General features: G+C 34.8%; 1 protein-coding gene across 2 annotated transcripts in view; it reads left to right on the forward strand.

Annotated features, from left to right (window-relative positions):
- Positions 1-16,547, forward strand: part of ABCD3 (ATP binding cassette subfamily D member 3) — a 76,310-nt gene that overhangs the window by 52,407 nt on the left and 7,356 nt on the right. For both annotated transcript variants that reach the window (XM_063104260.1, XM_063104259.1), the window contains exons 10-20: positions 1,138-1,207; positions 3,487-3,556; positions 3,646-3,743; positions 3,839-3,930; positions 5,142-5,233; positions 5,320-5,392; positions 5,811-5,874; positions 11,577-11,654; positions 11,762-11,827; positions 12,326-12,415; positions 12,862-12,981. In XM_063104260.1, the coding sequence (XP_062960330.1) occupies positions 1,138-1,207; positions 3,487-3,556; positions 3,646-3,743; positions 3,839-3,930; positions 5,142-5,233; positions 5,320-5,392; positions 5,811-5,874; positions 11,577-11,654; positions 11,762-11,827; positions 12,326-12,415; positions 12,862-12,981 (913 nt within the window). The remainder of the gene's footprint in view (positions 1-1,137; positions 1,208-3,486; positions 3,557-3,645; positions 3,744-3,838; positions 3,931-5,141; positions 5,234-5,319; positions 5,393-5,810; positions 5,875-11,576; positions 11,655-11,761; positions 11,828-12,325; positions 12,416-12,861; positions 12,982-16,547) is intronic.

The raw sequence follows: 16,547 nt of genomic DNA on the forward strand, positions 1-16,547 counted from the left end.
GTAGGCTGAGATGTATGAAGAGGTAAAAGGAAGTATAAAAAAAAGTAATTATAGGTGTAGAATTGTGGGATTCTCATACCTTGGGATTCTTATACCCTGGGGCTCTGTATCATTGGTCAAGGAAACTGAAACTCAGGATAAATATGTGCATCTTTGTGGAAAGTTAATTTTACTTTAAGGGGTTGAGTAAGGTAGGAGGTGCCTTGTATTTATGATGAAAAAATGTGGGTATATTTTGGGGTAGAATATAAAACTTATAAATTTGTAAAGGAAAGAGAAAAGATTAAAGAAATGGGTGTTTATTAAAGGCTGTTTAACCTATGCCTTCTAGACTCCTAGTAAATATTTACTTTCCTCTGCTGTAACACGTACTTTGCTGGGACAGTCTATATCATACTTATATAATGGAAGGACTATAAACTTTAAGATCAGAAATGAGTTATAATTTCAGCTTTTTGACTTGTTGTCTGGATGACTTTCAAATGTACTTAACTACACTTAATCTTTTTTATCTGTAAAGTGTCCTTTTTCCTAGTCAAGATGCTGTGGTGCTTGTGAACCCGTTCAGGCCAGCTCAATAAAAGGGGAATGGTTGTGAGGATTGTAGGGTTCCAGGAATAAGAAAAACTGTGCATCCAGGCCTCCTGGGAGCTGGTACTGTGAAGCCTTCAGGACTTAGCCCGCTTTTCTGTTTTTCAAAGGCTATCTGTCAAGGCATCACTACCTATCCTTTTCTAGCTGTTGTTTTTCCTCTCCCTCCTGTCTAGGTCTGTTCTTTAACTTGTAGTCTATAATGTCTGTCCCAGTCCTGCCTTTCTATGTATCATAGCAACTTCCTTCTGTGTCTTATTTCAAATTTCTGAGAATTAGCCTAGCATATCTTTCCCAGCCAGTTTGCATAAAGCATAGGTTATAGTCCAGTGTATGACCCAGTCAGGTGTGTATTTCTGTACTTCATGTCAGATGAGCTAAGAGCAGGATCTTAAGTACAGACCATGGCTTGAGATGTACTAGATAAGCTATTAGTCACAAAATGTTCATTTAAATACAAATGTTCAGTCATCAGAGACTGTATTTCAATTATTTTTCAAGCTTAGGTAACATAAAAATTAATTGCTAAATTATTTTCTTTAATAGTGAAGAAATTGCCTTTTACAATGGGAATAAAAGAGAAAAGCAGACAATCCACTCAGTCTTCCGAAAACTGGTAAGATAACATACTTGATTGAGGCCATGGAAAGATTTTTTTTTTTTTGGTCTATGCTGATACATATATAAACATATCTTATGTATCTATTCATATCTTAAAGATATTTATTTTTAAAAAGCTATAAAGATTTTTATACCTTTTAATAAAAAAGACTCTAAAAACTATAATATCAATATATTAACCCCCCATTTATAAAAGTGGATAGATATAAAGTATTATTTATAACTATTTTGTAATTATTTTTTAACAATAAAATAGCCTTCAGTGTATTTTTAGAGGTTGCTTAGAAATCATAGTTACTGATAAATTTAGTGATTCCCACCGAAAAAATTTGTTTAGCATTCATAAAAGTACAGTGACAATTACTATGTAGAGCAGAGGTCAGCAAACTTTTTCTGTAAAGGGCAAGATGTGTATTTTAGGCTTTTCAGACCATACAGTTTCTGTTGCAGCTATTCAACTCTGCTGCTCAGAAGTAGCCATGTACAGTACCTAAATGGATGGGTGTGGCTATGTTCTAATAAAACTCTTATTTACATAAACAAGCGACAGGCTATATTTAGACTGGATCATAGTTTGCTGACCTTTGATTTAGAATATAGACATTGTTTCTTGTGAAAGCTATACTTCAGTTTTTATTCACTTGCCACATGGAAAATTTGAATTCAAGTAATTTTATTCATTATTTATTCAGAAGATGTTGAGTGCTAAGTGCCTGTGCTTCTCCAGGTGCTAATAGCAGTGGAGGTAAACATGACAGGTAAAGTCCTGCCTTCAAGGAGCTTACATTTTAGTGGAAGTTGGTGAAATTAGATATATATTTTAGATGATTTAGAAAGGTTAAAGAGGCTGTCATTTTAAATTATTTCAGATTTAACAGGACTGAACTTTTAGGGTGCTCATGATAAAATGTGCTTAACGTAATATTCCAGGAGACTGGTGTTCACCTGTTGCTTTTCACCTGGCTTGCTTATTTTCATCCTTTAGATTTTGAGGCTTATTGAGGCTTTGCCTTCTCTGATCAGCCTACTTGAAATGATCTCCAATAGTTCCTCTTTGTTTTAATCATGTTTCTTTAAAAGCATATATTGTAATCTATAATTATCTTGTTTGTTTACTAATTATCCTCTTTCATTAGAATATAAACCCCATGAACTCAGGGACACTTTGTTCTATTCATTGTCATATCTTCAGCATTGAGCACAGTGCCTGACACATGATTATGCATTGAGTAGAAGTTCCGGTCATTGTTCTTGTAGCAGAAGATACTGGGAACAAACTACTCTGTACTCAGGAAGCTCACATTTTCATGGAGGGGACAGTGAATATGCAAACAACTGGATGTTCTATATGATTTTAGGTAGTAATAAGTTCTGTGACCAAAAATGAAGCTGGCTAAAGGTATGGAGTATGATGAGGGCTACTGCCTAGCTATCTTAGCTAGAATGGCCAAGAAGGTCTTTCTCGACAGGTGACATTTAATTAGAAACCCACATGAAGTGAGGGAATTATCACAAAATGTAAGAATCTAGGAAAAAAGTACGCTTGGCAGAAGGAACATCAAGAGGAAAACCTTAAGGCAGGTGCATGTTTGAGAAACTATTAGTTCTGGAGCTGAGTGAGAAGGAGCAAAGTAGAAGCAGATGAGCTTGAAAACAGAGCCCAGTCCCAGGTCATGCAGGACCTGGAATAATTGGATAGATGGACAATTCAAGAACATTAAAACTCCAGAATAGAAAACATTTTAAGACTTTTGGTTTTGAGTTAATGCATACTCAGAGTAAAGCTACAGACTCAGACTGTATGGCATTGACTTACATTAGTTCTCAGTTCAGATTGGGTATAATATAATTCTTAGAGAAAGCACAGACCACGTGTTTCCACCAAAATCAAAGCATTGAGTGCCAATCTGGACAGCCAGTGTTTCACCCAAATTAGCTCATCCCTCTATTCTTTTTGTTGGTTGTTGATCAGTTTTGGACTATCTGACAGTATTGTACATACAGTAACATTGTACTGTTACATGCAAGGGAAACATTGTTAAAATTGTTCATGTAGTTTCCATTCTGTTTGCATAAAAGTGATTTCATGAAATGTTTGGCACCTGCTGTGTGATTATCGTGCTCAATGAGGTGTGATATGCAGTATAATCAGAAATCATAAGCATTCTGTAAATATTTGTTAAGTAAATGCATTATATAATTTGTTTTATCCTCACGGTAGATTCATTTTTTTATATGTAGAATTACACATTTTTTGTTTTTGTTTTCTTCCAGGTGGAGCATCTACATAATTTCATTTTGTTTCGGTTCTCTATGGGCTTCATTGATAGCATAATTGCCAAATGTAAGTATGTTTTAAAATTGATGGCTCAGTGCTGTAGGTGGAAAAAGTGAAACATTGCTAACATTTTCAACCTGAACTGTTTGTTTCAGATCTTGCAACTGTAGTTGGTTACCTGGTTGTCAGTCGTCCTTTCCTAGATTTGTCTCATCCTCGACATCTCAAGAGTACACATTCAGAACTGCTGGAGGTAAAGGAATGATGAAATGAAAGTTTAAAAATAAAGAAGGCCTAGTTTTTAATCTTAGAAATTTAAGCACAAACTAATATTCATTTCTATTTAAGGACTACTACCAAAGTGGAAGAATGCTTTTGCGAATGTCTCAAGCTCTGGGTCGAATAGTTTTGGCTGGGCGCGAAATGACTAGATTGGCTGGGTAAGATTAATAATAATGAGCAGTTGCAGAGAACAATTTTTAAAAATATGTTATCCTTCATGATTGTGCCCAATTGATGTTAAGGTAAGAAGATGACATTTCCTACTCCAGGAAGCTCGTTTTGATAGAAAATTAAGGAAACTTGCTCTCTGACAGTGAAGTTTTCATGTTTCCTGAAGACAGCTGTTTTGAGTCTTACACTAGATTAGTGGTTCTCAAGCAGTTTTACTCCATGAACACACTGGTATTTGATAAGTTGGTAAATGTTGAATCATAGCAGTCTTTTCTTAATTCACAGAAAATTAAGTTAATGAGTAGAATTTTCTCATTTGAACTTTTTTGTGCCCCATCATATATTCTTGTTGTTAGAACTTTGATACTGGCAACCTAGCAAAACAGATAAACAAAAGTGAAGTTACTTTTAATGGAAAAAATGAAAAGTTAACTTATGGTATCTGCAGGTGCAATTGTAAATATGGTCATATTGTTTAGTAGTAAAATTGTTCTTAGACCATAGAACAGAACTAAATATTTTAGTATTTCAAGTTCTAATATAAAGGGCACAGTGTGGTGTAAAAAATACCATAAAATAAAAAGCATGATAAATTTTAGGTTACCTGAAGAAATTTGATAACTTAAGATCTTTCCTAGTCCTGTGAGCCATCTTCATATTTCTTCCTCTTTATTCCTTTTTCTTTCTTCCTGTGGCAGTTAAGGTCTTCATGGCAAGCTAGAAGTTGTAAACTACGAGTAGTCTCTTTCTCTTGAGAATGCTAACATTCTTCTTACTTGTTAATAACTTTTCTCATATCTTTACAGTTCAAGGCCAACTTTATACACTCCAGCAGCAAATCAGGGTTCCTACTTCTGGGTCTAAGAATGCACCAGCAGTAGTCCTTTTGTAGTATCCATGAGAAACTTTCTTAAAATCCTAGCAGCAAACAGCCATCTTGACTTGCCTATTAATGAAGTATCTGTTGAGATAGAGGTCCCATGAAACCTCTTTCCTTATCCCCATGTTTCTGCATTCCTATCCAGACATAATAAAACATCCATACTATCATTAATACTTCAGGTTGATGAGACTTCTTTTAGGTTATTTCATTTAAACTAAATTATAATTTTAGAAACTTCAGTTAAGTTTGTATAAAATAAAAGATATAACAACAGTCAGGAGTTTTGATTATGGTTTCCTTTTTTAAAAATTTTAGTTTTACTGCTCGGATTACAGAATTAATGCAAGTATTAAAGGATTTAAATCACGGCAAATATGAACGCACGATGGTTTCACAACAGGAAAGGGGTAAATATGAATGTCACAGTTTGCGGTCAAAATTTTAAGTTTTTGCTGACATAATGTGATGCTTCAATACTTATTTTCCATTTAAGGAATTGAAGGAGCACAAGTCATTCCCTTGATACCTGGTGCTGGAGAAATCATCAATGCAGATAACATTATAAAGTATGTACCTGTAAAGGTTTTTTAACACTATAAATATTTGTTAAACTTCATAGTAGCCTTTCTCTTTCAGCTTACAGTTGCTTAGTGTTTAATTTAAAATGACCTTCTTTTTAATGATAGCTTTAAAATATTGACATAAAAATTGTATATATTTAAGATGTTCCGCTTAATGTTTTGATGCAAGTATACAATGTGAAATAATCACCACATTCCAGCCAATTAGCTTATCTGTGACCTCTAGAGTTACCATTCTTGTGTGTATGGTGAGAACTTAAGATCTATCTTAGCAAATTTCAAGGATAAAATACAGTGTTTTTAATTTAGGACCTTTGCCCATTTTTTAATTGGGTTATTTGTATTTTTCTTGAGTTCCTTATATATATTTTAATATCCTTTTTAAAATTTATTTCCTCTGTAGGTTTGATCATGTTCCTTTAGCTACGCCAAATGGAGATGTCTTGATCCGAGACCTTAGTTTTGAAGTAAGTTTTTAAATGATCGTATAAAAGCTTAAATCATCTTCAAAATGTGAACTGAAAAAATATTGTGTGAACATTTAAAATAATTTTAAGGCTTGACTTAGTCTCTGAATCCACAGAATTGCTTTAAAAAGTAAGTCTTTGAAACAGAAACCTATTTTTCTTAATTGACAGAACTTAAAAAATTCAAATACTGCTATAAAAAAATCTTTGCAAATATTTGTGAATCCATGTCAAGAAAGTCATAGAAGATATAGTTAATTGGAATCTCTAGTGTAGAATGAATATTTAAACATGAAAATGTAATTTTAATATCTTTAAATAAAAAAAAAAACAGTTTGGTATTGTATTAACTGTAGAGGAGGATTTATACCTATGAAAACAAAACAAAGACTTACCATTCATGAAAACAGTGGAAGAGCAGCACAATAGCACTACAAATAGCCATTCATCCAAAACAAGTAAAATTTTATGTCAAGTGAGTAGTGATGCTGATTCACTATAGCCTATTATCAAAATGGGAATATGACAGCCAAATTAAAAAGAAAAGACAAATGATGAGTGCTTTTGTATGATTTGTAAGACTAACGAATCTAAGGGGTACTGTGTGACTTTATGAATAGTTCAGATCTGGCTATCTTGAAGATTAGTAACAAATGCCTGGCATGTAGACTGTCTCACCAGTTCCAGATACCATTTCACTAGACCAGCATTGTCCAGTGGAACTTCCTGTGATGGTGGAAGTATTCTGTGTCTGCCCTGTCCAATGCAGTAGCCACATGTGGATTTGGCACTTGCAATGTTACTAGTACAGCTGAGGAACTGAATTTAAAGTTTTATTTAGCTTTAATTAATTTGATTTTAAATTAGATAGCCACTTGTGACTAGTGGCTACTGTATTGGGATAGCACAGCTCTAGAATTCCTCTCCACATGCTTATATATATGACCTTCTATAATACGTGTTTTATGTGGGGATTTTTTTCAGCTGCTTTCATTGAAGGAATGTTGTCTGATAGTTTATAAAATAAAGAGTATAATTATTGGATTTGTTTTTAAATTGTTATAATATTAGGTAAGTCTTCAATTTTTCTGCTTTAATAATTATATTAACTACATCTCTACTTCTCAAGGAAATATAAAAATGAAAAATATTAGTTATGCAAAGTACTTTGAACTTATTCAACAATGAGCATTGAATCATCATCATGTTTATTTTAAAACCAGGAAACACATGAGCAAGTACAGAACATGTATATACAGTTGGTAAATATTGAATGGCTCCAGGTGTCACAGAAGTGTTTCTCACTGAGCTTTAGGTACTCTAGTCACTTTAGTGCTCCCTTGGCAAAGTAGGTAGTCATCCACCAGGCTTGATTTCAGAGATTTAAAAAAATAGCTCAGAACTCTATCTTTAGTAAGATTTCCAGTACTAAAAAAGGATTTGGGATCTGTATGTATAGATATACAGAGTAGTAGGTCATGGTTATAGTCCTTAATATTAGTTTGGCATAAGGTACTATGCTAAAGCTGTCACTTTGCTTTTAGTCCAGAGCACATCCTTTTAAAGCCCTTATGTTTGGATTTAATATACTTCTGGTCATTTCCTATAACTTCACTTTTATAGTTTTGAAAGGGCTCTCACTTTTTTTCTTTTGTTTTGTTTTCATTTAGAAAAGTCTCATTTGAGTCCTTAGTTATGCCCCTCTTGTTCAAGTTTTTTACTTGGTAACCATGTTCCTTACCACCTGGTGTCTACCCTGTGATTCTTGTTTTTTTCTGTCCCTTTGGTCCACTGTTATAAATTCTTTTTCTCTCTTTTTGACTTAAGGTATTCTAAATTATACTTGGCTTTTTTCTCATTCATTCTCTCTTTCCATCATTTTTCTTAGCATAGCCTTTCTTCATTTGACAATTGTCCTTTAGTTCTTTGTAACCTCTGATTATTTTCTACTCATCTGTCTCACTTTAAAATAAAGATTCCTTTCTCTTGGAAAGAGGCATGATAAAACTGAGACGCTACATCAAAAATAAATGTTTCCTACTTTATGATCCATTTGTCTTTTGGATCGAATAATATAAGCTTTTTTCCTTTATAAACTTCTCAGCACGGTCATATTTATCTATTTAGATATTCTTCTGTGAGGTGTGTAGACTGGATAGACCTTAAGAGATAACAATTTATAGATTATAATGTGGAGAATAAAGTAATACTTCGTAACTTATTCACATTTTTTACCTTTTTCAGTAAGACATATTTACAGTGTGTAAAGAAGCCAATAAATTTTCATGAACAACATAATTTTATATGATCACTATTTTACTTAAATTGTTTTTTATGTGTAGAATTTTTTGATAACTTATTATGGTAAACTCATAGGAAGTAGGATTTATTAAGGACTGTTCTTTTGGGGGAAGATTTTTATTGGTAAAAATATGGTGGTTTAAAGCATTTGTTGACCCAGTAAAGCAATCTAAGATTTTAAGAACTTAATTTTCTGTAAATGTTACCTTTGACTTTTAGTCTTAGTTCAGTTTCCCCAAAATATGTGTTTATAAATCTTTAATATGGAAAAATTCTCACTGGCTTACCATGGCCAATGTCCTACTTGGAAGTTTTTGTCCAACACTGCCAAAAGCCATGGAGTAAAGAAAAGTTAATGCTGAGCCTAACACATTTGAGCATAAGAGAATAACTAGATTTACTGAACTCATTAGATATTATTTATATACATCATTGCAAACTTGGTTTTTGAGTTTACTGGTGTATTGCAAATAGTGTGGAGGGGTATTGGAGGTAGGAATATTGATACCAGAGTAAACAACAATGAGCAGTTAGAGGTGTATTATATACGCCTCATTATATATATATACATATATATATATATATATATATGTATATATATATGTGTGTGTATATATATATATATGGTTGACATTACTCAAATAAAGCACAATAATAGGGAACATTTAATTAACAGGTCTGTGAATTTTAGGAGCTTCTACCCTATTATAATAAGAATACAATTATTAACCTTGCATATATTCATTATATTCAATTTTATAGAATAAAGAAATACCAAGTTATTTAGAAGTCCATCAAAATGATTCTTTTATGTTTTTCACAAAAAGGGGCAGTTTGTTTATCCGGAAGTCATTTAGAATAGATCATTCTCTAACAGTGATGTACGTAAATTGTGATGTTTTATTATAGACCAAGTATGGTAGACTAGTAATTCTCAACCTTCCTTTGAAGGCTCATTCCTTTTAAAAATTTTATTTCTAATTTTGGTAAATATACATAACATAAAATTTACCATTTCTTTTTTTTTTTTTTTTTTTTTTGACCGGTAAGGGGATCGGAACCCTAGGCTTGGTGTCGTCTGCCCCATGCTCAGCCAGTGAGCGCACCAGCCACCCCTATATAGGATCCGAACCCGCGGCCTCAGTGCTACCAGCGCTGCACTCTCCCGACTGAGCCATGGGGCCAGCCCAAAATTTACCATTTCTAAGTGTACAATTTAGTGGCATTAAGTACATTTACAATGTTACACAACCATCGCCACTGTTCATTTACAGAACCTTTTCATCATCCCAAATAGAAACTCTGTACCCATTAAACAGTAACACCTTCCCCCACCCCTGCCCAGCCCTTGGTAATCTTTATTCTACTTCCTGTCTCTGTGAATTTGACTATTCATGATCCCTCATATAAGTGGAATCATACAATATATGTCCTTTGGGGTCTCGCTTATTTCACTTAGCATGTTTTCAGGATTTGTCTGTGTTGTAGCATGTATCAGAATTTTGCTCCATTTCAAGATTGAATACTGTTCATACCACCTTTTGTTTCTCTGATTATCTGCCTCAGTTGCTCATACCTTTTGGCTATCGTGAATGATGCTGATGGCTCTCCATTTCATCACAGTAGAAGCAAAGTCCTTTCAATGGCTTACAGTACCCTGTAGGATTTGCCTCCTGCTATCCTACTTCCACCTCTTACCTCTCTGATCCCATTTAATAATACTCTTTCCTCCTGCTCGTTTTTCTCCAGCCAAGTCAGCCTCCTTTCTAGTTTCTGAATAGGACAGATACATTCCTGCTTCAGTGCCTTTGCACCAGTTTTTGTGGGGAAAGGTGGTGCTGGAACAGTCTTCCTGCAGCTAAACTCCTCATTCATTCCTTCTTTTAAAGTTTTGCCCAGTTGTCATTTTCAGTGAGGTCTACTTTGACCACCTTAAAAATACAACTCCCCCACCCACTTCCAAATTTCCTTATCCTGATCTGTTTTTTCTCCATAGCACTTATTTTCTAACATATTGTTTAATTTGCTTATTTATTATGCATATTCTTTTTTGTAGGTCTCTTCTCATTAGAATGTAAACTGGTAAGGGCAGGGATTTTTTTTGTTTGTTTGTTTCTTTTATTCACTAATGTAGCCTCATTGCCTAGACCACAGACTGACACTGAGCATTCAATAAATATTCATTGAACTAAATAATAGAAATCTAAGGCTTAAAAGTTTGTCAAAGGCAGGTTACACAGCTAGGGCAACTCATCTCTCTGGTGTCTTCTGCTGCACTACATTAATGTTGTAAAGTAGAATTAGAATTCAGGTTTTCCGATTCTTTATAGAGCTGATTAGACACTTAAAAAACCATAAGCTTCGAACTTTACCACTGTATATTTTCTCATTTTACTTTATGTTGTTGAAGAACAATTTAGTGGCACCTTAAAATATTTATAATGCGGGAGAGGGAGGTTGGGGATAATTGGGTGGAGGACACGGGGTACAAATGCAATTTGTGGTAATGGGTATGCTGCCAGTATGAATCTGGCCCTCACATCATGGGCACGAGGGGTGACAATCAACTTTGTATCTCATGAATATTCATAACCAATGAAAAAAATACTTATAATTCAAGTATACTTTGATCCATCACTTCTGATTTCTAAGAATCTATTTTATAGAAACATTTCTCACTAGTACACAAGTTTACTTGCTGACTTGGAAGTCCATTGTAGTATTATCTAAAACAGCAAAAGACAAGAAATGCAGATGATCTAAATGTTTAACCAAAAGGGAGTGTTTAAATAAAATTATGGTGCATCCTTACTATGGAATATATTGAAGGCATTAAATGAATGGGGGACGTCTGAATATCCTAACCTGGAAGGATATCTGTGATATATGATATATTGGGTTTTTTTGTTTTTTGTTTTGGTTTTTTTGGGTGGCTAGCCCATAAGGGGATCTGAACCCTTGACCTCTAGTGTGCGGCACCACACCCTAACCAAGTTAGCTAACCGGCCAGCCCTGTGATATATTGTTCAGTAATAAAAGCAAGATGTGGAATAGTCTATATACTACAATTCCTTTTTTTAAAAAAAGACGTGCATACACACATTTATTATCTTCAAGAAGTCTCTGATTTTTTTAAGCTTTAGCTCTTTGTATTCCAACTGTGAGATTAAGATTATAATATCAATAATGATTATTAAATGAAATAAATATAACAGGAAAAGTTGAAAGTAAACAGAAGTAAAATATCCCTTCACCATGCCGCTCTATTTCTCTACCTGTTATCACATTTACAGACAAAATAGAAAGCTTATAATTATCAAAGAGCTATTTAACTCTAAGGAAATGTTCACTGAGTATATATTCACTCAATCTAATTAATTCATACACTAATTTTCTTTCAGGTTCGATCTGGGGCCAACGTTCTAGTTTGTGGTCCAAATGGCTGTGGAAAGAGTTCACTTTTCCGTGTTCTTGGTGAAGTAAGCACAAATTGGCCTGAGAATTTTGCAGTCTTATTTCGCCATACTATCTACTACATTGTGCATCTCATAACTGCTTTCTCTCCTCCCTCCTTTTTCTTTTACAGTTATGGCCTCTTTTTGGAGGACATCTAACCAAACCTGAGAGAGGAAAGTTATTTTATGTTCCTCAGGTAATACCTTGAGTTATTTTGTAATCTTCGATTTAAAGATTATTTATTTATTTATTTATTTACTTACTTACTTATTTATGGTGGCTGGCTGGTAAGGTCTACCTCTAAACCCTCCCCAACAGCCCACTACTATGCATAGGGCCTGACACAGAGTGGGTCTACGAAGAATACTAGATGGTTAAGTTTTTTCTTTTTTTTCTTTTTTTGGGTGGCTGGCCGGTATGGGGATACAAACCCTTGATTTTTGTGTTGTAACACCATGCTCTAACCAACTGAGATAACTGGCCTGCCCTTTTTATTCATTTATTAATCTTTCTATTTACTGGTGTGCGGCTAGCTCGATTGATTGATTAATAGATTGGTGGCTGGCTGGTACAGGGATCCAAACCCTTGACCTTGGTGTATAACACTGAGTTCTAACCAACTGAGATAACCAGCCAGCCCTTTATTTATTTTTTAAAAATCCACTTCTAATGACTTCTGCTTTACTACTGTCAGAGACCTTATATGACCCTTGGAACACTTCGAGACCAAGTGATATATCCAGATGGAAGAGAAGATCAGAAAAAGAAGGGGATATCTGACCTAGTAAGGGAATTTTTATATCCTAGATCTACTGAAAATGCTTCTTTGTCAGCTAATATTTTAAATGCCAAGTAGTTTATCCTAACTTGTAAAGCCTCTCAAAACCATTATTACAACTTTCCAAGTTGAGAGAAGATAATAACCACTTTGCTTAAATATGACTGGTTGAGTGTTTATCTTTACACTATTGTTTGTTTTCTTATTGCTCTCATCCTTTAATTATGCACAATAGTGTTATTCTCTTTAAGCTACTAGACATATTTTGTCAAGATTAGTATAGACAGGAGTTGGAAAGTTCAGGGCTACCTTTGTGCCGCATTCTTTTCTGAACATGTACTTCAAGTGGTACTGGCAATGGAATTACTGTGATTCTTGTTTAAAAATAAAGCAAGATAGAGAATGTTGATTTTTATTAAGCTTGATTTCATCTTCAATCATTTTTCTGAAAGGTACTGAAGGAATACTTAGACAACGTCCAGCTGGGTCATATCCTTGAACGTGAAGGAGGATGGGACAGTGTTCAGGACTGGATGGATGTACTCAGTGGTGGAGAAAAACAAAGAATGGCGGTAAGTGTACTCTGAAGACATTGCATAAAAATCCAACTGGTTGAATAAAGTCACTCTTGGAGTCTGGCATTTTGATTACTCAAAACACGTAGTTTTATTTTATCTTTTGTTTTTTATTTAGCAATTGTTACTATTTTGACTAGTTTAAATATAAACGTGCTTGAAAATGTTTAAATTGCATGTAAATTTGGAATTGTGAAAAACTCATACACTGCCAGTATCTGTGAAAGGATAGTTGCAGATCCAGTTATATACCAGTAATTCATTTTTATAAAAGTTGGGGGAAACTTTGTAGCACATTGGTCCTAAGATGTATGGTGATTCTGGTTAGGTTATGAAATTTCTTTCAGTATCTTTTCCATGTAGATATCTCTTTTGTCTGACTCAAGCTATTTCTCCCTGAAATAGCTGAAGGTATTAGCGATGATCAAGTATAATTTTATTGTCATTTTATTAATTATTCTGTTCTTGCCCTTTCCTTCCCCTAGTATATTTATCTTTGTTTCAAGGCTCGGTATGTACTACTTAAAGTTATTTAGAATTTTTAAATTTTCTTAATACAAAGAAGCACTTGAACTGTAGTTGAACCTTAAACAACATGGGTTTGAACTGGGTGGGTTCACTTTCACTTATACATGGGTTTTTTTCGGTAAAATATATTGGAACATTTTTTGTAGATATGCAACAATTTGTAAAAACTCAGACGAACTGTATAGCCTAGAAATATCAAAAAAACATTTTTTTAAAGTTAGGTGTGTCATGAATGCATAAAATATATGTAGATACTAGTCTATTTTACATGCACTACCATAAAATATACACAAATCTACTGTAAAAAGTTAAAATTTATCAAAACTTACATACGCACTTTTATAGACTGTACGTGGTGTCATTTGCAGTCGAGAGAAATGTAAACAAATGTAAAGATGCAGTATTAAATCACAACTGCATAAAATTAACTGTAGTACGTACTGTACTACTGTATTAATTTTGTGGCCACCTCCTGTTGGTATTGTGGTGAGCTCAAGTATCTGCTTAAAATGCTATGTGAAGCTAGCCATCTTTGAGTGAGCACTTTGTCTCTCCAGTAAATTGTGTATTGCACTAAAAAGTGTCTTGTGGTTCTCACGTATTTTTCATCGTGTTTAGTGCATACTGCAAATCTTGAATAACACCAAGGGACCTGTACAGAGTGCCAGTAGTAATGCTGGAAGTGCTCCCAAGAAGCAGAGAAAAGTTATGCCATTACAATGAAAAGCTGAATCATTTGATCTGTAGCATAGAATGAGGTCTGCAGCTGCTGTTGCCTGCCATTTCAAGATAAATGAATCCAGTGCAAGGACCATTGTAAAAAAAAAAAAAAAAGGAAAAATTCGTGAGGCTGTTGTTGCTGCTACTCAGCAGCTCCACAGATTTCTTTTCCTTTTTTTGCAATGGTCTTTTATATATCTAAGAATACAGTATATAATACATACAACATACAAAATGCATGTAAATCAACATTTATATTATTGGGAAGGTTTCTGGTTAAGAGTAGGCTATTTATTAGTACTTAAGTTTTTGAATAGTCAGAAGTTATGGGGATTTTGGATTGGGGCGGGGGGTTGGTGCCCCTAACCCTTGATTTGTTCAAGGGCCAACTGTATTTTAATTTTTATGATGACTGAACTTATCCCAAACCAAAAACGTGTACTAAACTCTACAATATTAAGAATAATATTTTGGGTACCCTGTTAAGAGAGGTAACTTATAAAGAGTCATTTTGTAAGTATACCTACCATAGTTTGAGTAGATCCAAAGGATTTTTTTCCTCCTGAGTCTTAGCTTTATGGAAATTAGAGAAAACTGTAGCCAAGGGAAGAGAGCAAAAGAAATGGTGGTAGTGGAATTTCTTACTCATTATCTTCAGGTTATTTTCTACCTTTTTGTTGCCTCCTATTCCCTGAATTTGCAGGTTGTTTGTCCCAAAATCATAGCCGCTCTATTTGAACTTAATATCAACTTAATATTGTGATTTGCCTGGCTGGTGCTATAACATGAGATAAAGATACTAGCTATACTGAAAATGGAAATTGGGCCGAAAGAGTGAGAATTTGAAACCACTGGGCATTTCTAGAGTCAATTTAGAAGATGACTATAGAAATAACTGCAAGTCTAGAAAAAAAATTTAAATTCTTATACTGTGACTTCAAAGAAAGTGGAAGTATAAGATTCACAAATGGACACAATGGAAACTCAGAAAGAATAATGATGATAAAGGTATGTACAGAGTCCTGTGGAGGCTCAGAGGACAGGCATATGTGGAATGCCTTCAGATAACCACTGCTCATCATTAACCTTGCACTGGACTGCCCGTCCAGTGTCTGTGGAGGACACATCCTCCTCCTCTTGAGAAAGACTAAAGTCTCCATCTGTGTTTTATGCACCCTCACCCCTCTGACTTTATCATTTCCCTTTCCTTCACTTACTCACCTTCCTCTACCCCCACAACTATATTTCTCTCTTCTAGTCCTTCTCTTTCAGAAAGACATTTCCAGGTCTCCGATCTAGAATGTAAACTCTGCCTTAACCAGAGGTCCCTTGTGGTCTGTACCTTTCATGTCCTGTACAGTTGAACTTCCTGGTCATCTCTACTAACTGCTTCCCCTTCTTCACCTCATACAAATAGATGTAAACCCCAAGATAGCTGTTTATTTGTTTTAGTCATTCATTTATCCAACATTTGAGAATTATCCATATATAAATGTTGGGTACACAGTAGTGATTAAAACAGTCTCTGCTCTTGGGAATCTTACAGCCTGGGTGGCGGACAGAGAAAGGCAAACATACAATTCAGGATACATGAAGTGCTGCAGAGATGTCACAGAAGGGACCCTCTTGGATTGGGGGGTAGAGGCCAGGGTAGGTTTGTCTGAGAAGGTGACATTAAGCAGAAATTTGAAAGATACAAGGAGCAGAGTAAGGCATTTGAGACATAAGGAAAGAATGACATGTGCTAATCCTCTAAGGTTCAAGACACCTTGTTCCTCGCATTTGAGGTGACGTTGGCTGGAGAGTTGAGGTTAGAGCATGAGTAGGAATAAGATTGTGCAGGGACTTGTAGGCCGTGTAAGGAGCTTGAATTTATTTTAAGTGAAATGGGAAGTTGTTGAAGGGTTTTAAGCAAAAGAGTGAAGTTCTCTGGTTTACATTTCTGAAAGATTCTCTCTGGCTGCATAAAGAGTGGATCGGAGAGAAACAGAAGAGGAAGAAGAATGCTATTTGAAGTCATCCAGGCAGGAGAGGAGTGTGCTCGGGCTGAGGTCATGCTTGTGGAGAATGAGGAAAGTGACTGGACTTTAAACTCCACAGGACTTACTCGAATGGACTAAAAATGGGGACAGGGGAATGACGGCCAGGAGGAGAAGGGAAGGATCAAGGACTCCTGGCTTGCTAGCTTAAGCAGCTGTTGGATAGTGTTATCTTCTGAAATAGTTCAAGATTAGGAGAGAAATAGATTTTAGGGGGAAAATGTGGAAAATGCACTTGAGTTCTAGACTTTTAAAGTCTGAGAGTCCCATGAAATA

Source organism: Cynocephalus volans, chromosome 8, assembly GCF_027409185.1.
Source record: "Cynocephalus volans isolate mCynVol1 chromosome 8, mCynVol1.pri, whole genome shotgun sequence".
NCBI lineage: Eukaryota > Metazoa > Chordata > Mammalia > Dermoptera > Cynocephalidae > Cynocephalus > Cynocephalus volans.